The following is a 7,974-nucleotide window of genomic DNA, read 5'->3' as shown; positions in this document are numbered from 1 at the left end:
ATTATTCCACAGATATATAAACCCCACTTGCGTAGTTTCCAACAGACTGCACAATGTCTGAGGGTGCCTGCCATTGATGGGGGCAAAATGTCAGGAGAGAATGCTTCTAGAACATGGCCATACAAACTCACAGCAACTCAGCGATTCCGGCTATGAAAACCTTTGACAACACATAAAACACATTCAAGAATTGATATGGACTTCAAATAGTCTATTGGGTACAATCGAAAATATGGGAATATATCCGAAAATAATATCAGATCATGCTCCAATTTCAATTGATATTAAAATCCCAAAAAAACAACCAACCTGGAAATTAAACGAATATTTATTAAAGCCTGTATTTAAATATTATATAGCTTCTTATACCTTTTGTCATCAAAGGAGACTAAAGTATTTTATTGAATACAAAGCAAACCATTTGGATATAAGATACATTATTATTATGAGAAGAAGAGAGAAAATAAGATTGACATCTTCCCCATTCTCATCGTATCAGTGAAGGTCAGTTGCTTAAGAACCCCGTTTGGCTTTCTTAATGCTGCCTCGTTCTCCATCCAAAGCATCCAAACCAGAATCACCGGTTGCATTATCAAAAAATCTGACCTTCCGACAAAGAACGCCAGCTCCCAAAACAGGTTTGTTTCTTCCTTCCTACCTACACTGCTCTACGATGCACTAAGAAGCAAAAACAGAGAACGCCCTCTAAATCTTTGGTCGTGGAGTTTGTGTCGGGATCAACCACACTTAAGTTGCAAGGTGTGTTCATGTCTCTCCGGACGATCGCCTCAATCTGTCCTCTTCTCCGCAGGATGAACACGCTTGATCCCCCAAAACCAGAGCCATTCTGGTAGGTGACGTCCAAACATAAGCTGGAAAGAAAGATATGCAACAAAAATTAGATTGAAAAACAAGCCCTGGAGACAGCAACCAAAAAGCCCACGATATGGTTCAGATATGTGGATGACACCTTCACCATTTGGAGCCATGGAGAAGAAGAACTCAACAGGTTCCTGGAACATCTTAACAGCATCCACCCAAACATCCAGTTCACCATGGAAAAAGAAAATGAAGGAAGACTGCCTTTTCTAGATGTCCTAGTCATCCGCAAACCAGATCAACAATTGGGTCACACCGTCTACAGAAAACCCACACACACAGATAGAGATCTACATCAAAACTCCAACCATCACCCAAGTCAAAAAAGAAGCACCATTAAAGCCTTGGCAGACCGTGCAAAAAGAATCTGCGAAGCCCACCTCCTCCAAGATGAACTGAACCACCTCAACTGGGCTCTCCAGGCCAATGGAGACTCCACCTCAGACATCAGAAGAGCTGCAAGACCACCGAGAACAAGCCACGAGAGTAAAGATGAAGATCCATCCAGAGGAAAAGTGTTCCTGCCATACATCAAGGGAACCACTGACCGCAGAGGGAAGCTGATGAGGAAACACAACATACAAACAATCTACAAACCCACCAAGAAAATCCAACAAATGCTACGTTCAGCAAAGGACAAGAGGGATCCTCTCACCTCTGCAGGAGTCTACCGTATACCATGCAGCTGTGGACAAGTCTACATAGGGACCACCAAACGCAGCGCCCAGACACGCATCAAGGAACATGAAAGGCACTGCAGACTACTTCAACCAGAGAAATCAGCCATAGCAGAGCACCTGATGAACCAGCCTGGACACAGCATATTATTTGAGAACACAGAAATGCTGGACCACACCAACAACCACCATGTCAGACTACACAGAGAAGCCATTGAAATCCACAAGCATGTGGACAATTTCAACAGAAAGGAAGAGACCATGAAAATGAACAAAATCTGGCTACCAGTATTTAAAAACTCTAAAATTATAACAGCTAAACAACAGAGAGGAAAAAACCAGGCACAGATTAACACCTCCCAGCAACAGATTTTCCCAGGCGCAGGCAGGCCTTCAAATGCTAATGAAGGTGATCAGCTGAACATTCACACCTAGCTCCAGCAGAGAAGAGCTCCTTGCCCCACCCCAGCCATTCCACAGATATATATAAATCCATTGTCCTAATTCCAACAGACCTCTACCTCTGAGGATGCTTGCCATAGATGCAGGCGAAACGTCAGGAGAAATGCCTCTAGAACATGGCTCTATAGCCCGAAAAAACCCACAAGAACCTAAAAATTAGATTATTGAAGGCTTTCATGGCTGGAATCACTGTGAGTTTTCCGAGCTGGCAGAAGCATTCTCTCCTGACGTTTCACCCACATCTATGGCAGGCATCCTCAGAGGTTGTGAGGTCCGTTGGAAACTAGGAAAAGGGGGTTTATATATCTGTGGGATAATGTCCAGGGTGGGAGAAAGAACTCGTCTGTTGGAGGCAAGCGTGAATGTTGCAGTTAGCAAGCTTGATTAGCACTGAATGGCCTTGCAGCTTCAAAGCCTGGCTGCTGGGAGAATAATAACAATAACAACAACAATAATAATAATAATAATAATAATAATAATAATCCTTTATTTGTACCCCGCTACCATCTCCCAAGGGAGCCCCCGGTGGCACAGTGGGTTAAAGCACTGAGCTGCTGAGCTTGTTGATCGAAAGGTTGCAGATTCGATTCCGGGGAGCGGTGTGAGCTTCCGCTGTCAGACCTAGCTTCTGCCAACCTAGCAGTTCGAAAATATGCAAATGTGAGTAGATCCCCAGCGGGAAGGTAATGGCACTCCATGCAGTCTTGCCGGCCACATGACCTTGGAGGTGTCTACGGACAACGCTGGCTCTTCGGCTTAGAAATGGAGATGAGCACCACACCCCAGAGTCAGACATGACTGGACTTAATGTCAGGGGACTATCTTTACCTTTACCTTACCATCTCCCGAAGGACTCGGTGAGGCTTACAAGAGGCCGAGCACAAATACAACATCATTTGTTGGGATGTGTTAGCTGGCCCCGATTGTCCAGGGCCAGCTAACTTTATCTTTCTGCTAGTGCAGTAAAACCCTATTTTGTCCCCGGGATCCCCTATCCTGACACATTACATTGACCCCCTCACCCACTGTTTTTAAAATTTTAATTCTTTGCAATTGGCCCAGCCCACTGTGATTCATTTTCTGTGTTCAAATGTGTTGATTTTATATTGTTTGATGTGTATATTTATATTGGTTCTGTATTTTACTTTTATTTTTAATTTTCTGCTGTGTTCTTATTGTATATTATTTTGTTGTACTACTGGGCTTGGCCTTATGTAAGCCGCCCCGAATCCCCTTGGGGAAATGGAGGCGGGGTATAAATAAATAAAGACACCCCCTCCCCTTTGGATTTCACCGATCGAGGCTAGCCAGAGGAGGCTCTTAGGATGGCAACACTGGCCCACATATAAAGATTTAGTGGAAAAAAAATAAAAATAGCAACACTTGGAAACTTAAATCACAAGAAGAACGGGCTAAAAAATACAAAAACTTCACATGGCTGCAATATTTCCAGACTAATGAGATATTTAAACAAGACGAAAGGATAGGTTTTGAGGAGAAAGAGACTATATGGGACAAAATAACAAAAACAGAAAGGAAAGGCATGATCATCAAGTTTACAGATGACACCAAATTGGGAGGGATAGCCAATAGTCCAGAGGACAGGAGCAGAATTCAAAACGATCTTGACAGATTAGAGAGATGGGCCATGTAGAGAAATGTTTATTATAGAGTGTTTATTATACTGTATTTAAACTGTATTTATGTATTACATTTATTGCCATGGCCTAGCTGTGAGGGATAGGTTGCCATGGTGACAAGACAAGGCAGAAGAGGAGGTGGGCGGAGCTTAAGGAGAAAAAGGTTTGAAAGTGGCAGTTAAGCTCCAGTCCGGTGGAGGAGACCCGGAGAAGAGCAGAGCCAGTTAAGGGCTCTGGGAAATAGCAGAGTCAAGAAAGGACTCTGGGGAAAGTAGTTTAGTCCGGTGGATGAGACCCGGGGAAGAGGAGAGCCAGTTAGGGCTCTGTTGTGAAGCTGTGAGAATTCAGTAGTTCCTAGATTTTGTGAATATTTCTTCAGCAAGAGAGCTGAAGGTGTTACCTTGTTAGATTGCTTAGGTTAAAAGAATCTAACAGAGGGGGTCTTCAGGATTGCCAGTAAGGAAAGACTGGTGATCAGTGGTTTGTTCCGAGTATAGGGCAAACAGTGTGGACATTCACAATAGGGAACTCTGAAGTAGTATAAGCACTTCACTAAAGAAGAAGTTTGTAGAATTGTATCATCAGAAGCATGTATCTCAAACCAGCCATTTTGTAACATCAAGCCTTGTGCCAAGTTCAAATCCTCAAAACTGCAACAATTACGTTCTGTTAACAATAAAACTTGTTCTCTTTGTATTTCAAACCTGCTTCCTCCATTGCTTTTATGCTTGGTGCATTCCACACTACCAAAGTCACCTCACAACACAACTAAAGATAAACAGAGACATAAACCAGCGTCTCTAAACGTATCGGTGGCAGCTTAATTGATATTTAAAAGAAGGTTCCTCACAGAATATTGGTGGGATTAACGCTTCTTTACAGGCCAAAACTAACAAAATGAAGTTCAACATTGACAAATGCAAGATACTCCACTTTGGCAGAAAAAATGAAATGCAAAGATACAGAATGGGGGACGCCTGGCTCGAGAGCAGTACGTGTGAAAAAGATCTTGGAGTCCTCGTGGACAACAAGTTAAACATGAGCCAACAATGTGATGTGGCGGCAAAAAAAGCCAATGGGATTTTGGCCTGCATCAAGAGGAGCATAGTGTCTAGATCTAAGGAAGTAATGCTACCCCTCTATTCTGCTTTGGTTAGACCACATCTGGAATATTGTGTCCAATTCTGGGCACCACAATTCAAGAGAGATATTGACAAGCTGGAATGTGTCCAGAGGAGGGCGACTAAAATGATCAAGGGTCTGGAGAACAAGCCCTATGAGGAGCGGCTTAGGGAACTGGGCATGTTTAGCCTGAAGAAGAGAAGGCTGAGAGGAGATATGATAGCCATGTATAAATATGTGAGAGGAAGCCACAGGGAGGAGGAGGGAGCAAGCTTGTTTTCTGCTTCCTTGGAGACTAGGACGCGGAACAATGGCTTCAAACTACAAGAGAGGAGATTCCATCTGAACATGAGGAAGAACTTCCTGACTGTGAGAGCCGTTCAGCAGTGGAACTCTCTGCCCCGGAGTGTGGTGGAGGCTCCTTCTTTGGAAGCTTTTAAGCAGAGGCTGGATGGCCATTTGTCAGGGGTGATTTGAATGCAATATTCCTGCTTCTTGGCAGGGGGTTGGACTGGATGGCCCATGAGGTCTCTTCCAACTCTTTGATTCTATGATTCTATGAAAGTGATCTCTAAAATATATAACCAATTATTGGACTGGGAAACGGAAACGGAGGAAATTAAAAATTGTATGGTAGTGTGGGCAAGGAATATAGGACACCAGATTGGAATTCAGGAATGGCAACAGATCTGGAGAAGGAAAATGAAATATACATACTCGGTAGCATTAAAGGGAACTGGTTGAAGACCTTCCATAGGTGGTATATGACCCCTCATAAGCTGAGTTTAATGTATAGAAAATATCCAAATGTATGCTGGAAATGTAAAAAACAAACAGGAACCTATTTCCACATGTGGTGGACGTGCCCAGAAACTTCCAAATACTGGCGGACTATACAAGAAGAAACCGAAAAAATCCTAAAAGAAAGATTCCACGCAATCCAGAGTACTTCATCCTAGGCCTTACAGATAATGAATTAAATCTAGATAATAATGAGGACGTCCTGTTCACATATATAATTACTGCAGCACGTATAATATTTGCGAAACACTGGAAGGAGGAGCAGATCCCAACTGTAGATCAATGGTTAGAAAAACTATTAGATATAAGGGATATGGATAAATTGACATATCTCCTGAGGAACAGCTCTGGTAGTCCAGTGAAACAAACAGACTGGACATGTTTGGAGGTGTAAAGACGTATCAATGCCACCAATAAAATGTAAAGACGTGCGTTAATCCCACCAAATGGGATTACCAAAAATGTAAGGATCACGTTTTTAGTTAAGAGTCGAACTGGATTGGTATTGATGTATGAATTGTGTTTTTATGTTTTTTATGTTTTTTATGCTTTTAACTTTTTTACTGTTGATTGTTATATTATGTTGTAAACCGCGTTGAGTCGCCGGCTAGGCTGAGAAACGGCGGTATATAAATATAGCAAATAAATAAATAAATAAATAAATAAGGAAGTTCCTAGACTGCTATTAAATTAAACTGCCACCAATATGTTTAGAGACGCTGGTCTTAAAGTCTCTGTTTATCCCTATTTGCGTTGTGAGGTAACTTTGGTAGAGGGGAATGCACCGAACGTAAAATCAATGGAGGAGGCAGGTTTAAAATACAAAGAGAACAAGTTTATTGTTAAACAAAGCGTAATTGTTGCAATATTGAGATGTTGAGCTTGGCATATGCTTGATGGTTACAATATGGCTTGGTTGAGATACATTCAGGCTTTAGATGTTACAATCTTATAAACTCCTTCTACAGTGAAGTGCTTTATTATTTATTATTTATTTATTTATTTATTATTTGCATTTATTGACCGCCACTCTCAGCCCGAAGGCGACTCGTGGCGGTGTACAGAACACAGAACATAAAGACAACAGTTACAATAAATCAGAGTCATAACACACAACTTACTAACAACAAATAATTAAGCTAAAAATCCGCTTCGTCTTGTTTGGGTCATAATCCATCTCGTCGTCCTTAGTCCATTCCGGTGGTCATTCCAAAACATAGCACTTAACTGAAGGCCTTTCCAAAGAGCCAGGTTTTCAGGCCCTTACGGAAGGCCATGAGGGAGGGCGCCTGTCTAATTTCCGCAGGGAGGGAGTTCCACAGCCGGGGGGCCACCACCGAGAAGGCCCGTTCTCTAGTCCCCGCCAAGCGTGCCTGTGAGGCAGGCGGGACCGAAAGAAAGGCCTCCCCGGATGATCTCAAGGTCCTCGTGGGCTGATAGGCCGAGATGCGGTACTCAAGGTATTTTGGGCCGGAACCGTTTAGGGCTTTGTAGGTTAGCACCAGCACCTTGAATTGGGCCCGGTAGCTAATCGGCAGCCAGTGGAGCTGGGACAGCAAGGGCGTTGTGCGCTCCCTGCGTCCCGCTCCGGTTAACAACATGGCTGCCGCGCGCTGGACTAGCTGAAGCTTCCGGACCGTCTTCAAGGGCAGCCCCACGTAGAGAGCGTTGCAGTAGTCGAGGCGGGATGTGACCAAAGCGTGTACCACCGTGGCCAAGTCAGACTTCCCAAGATACGGGCGCAGCTGGCGCACGAGCCGAAGCTGTGCAAATGCTCCCCTGGTCACCGCCGAAACCTGGGGATCCAGGCTCAGCGATGAGTCCAGGGTCACACCCAAGCTGCGAACCTGCGCCTTCAAGGGGAGTGCGACCCCATCCAGCACAGGCTGTAACCCTATACCCTGTTCGGCCTTGCGACTGACCAGGAGTACCTCTGTCTTGTCTGGATTTAATTTCAGTTTGTTCGCCCTCATCCAGACCGTCACAGCGGCCAGGCACCGGTTCAGGACTTCGACAGCCTCCTTAGTAGCAGGTGGAAAGGAGTGACAGAGTTGGACGTCATCTGCGTACAGGTGACATCGCACCCCGAAACTCCGGATGATCTCACCCAGCGGCTTCATGTAGATGTTAAACAGCATGGGGGACAGTATGGAGCCCTGAGGAACACCACAGGTCAAAGGCTGTGGTGTTGAACAGGAGTCCCCCAATGACACCTTCTGGGTACGACCCTCCAGAAATGACTGGAGCCACCGCAAAGCGGTGCCCCCAAGACCCATCTCTGCAAGGCGTCCCAGAAGAATACCGTGGTCGACGGTATCGAAGGCCGCTGAGAGGTCCAGAAGCACCAACAGGGACACACTCCCCCTGTCTAGCTCCCGGCGCAGATCATCCAC

The 7,974-nt window shown here is 44.6% G+C and overlaps 1 protein-coding gene across 1 annotated transcript in view; it reads right to left on the bottom strand.

Moving 5' to 3' along the window:
* Nucleotides 1-312: 312 nt before the first annotated feature.
* HSDL1 (hydroxysteroid dehydrogenase like 1) overlaps nt 313-7,974 on the bottom strand; it is a 33,000-nt gene continuing 25,338 nt past the window's right edge. The window contains exon 5 of the mRNA XM_060788288.2: nt 313-872. Within this exon, the coding sequence (XP_060644271.2) occupies nt 789-872 (84 nt within the window). The 3' untranslated portion in view covers nt 313-788. The remainder of the gene's footprint in view (nt 873-7,974) is intronic.

This window comes from Anolis sagrei, chromosome 8 (genome assembly GCF_037176765.1).
Source record: "Anolis sagrei isolate rAnoSag1 chromosome 8, rAnoSag1.mat, whole genome shotgun sequence".
NCBI classification, from domain to species: domain Eukaryota; kingdom Metazoa; phylum Chordata; class Lepidosauria; order Squamata; family Dactyloidae; genus Anolis; species Anolis sagrei.
This window is presented reverse-complemented; position numbering and strand designations above follow the sequence as displayed.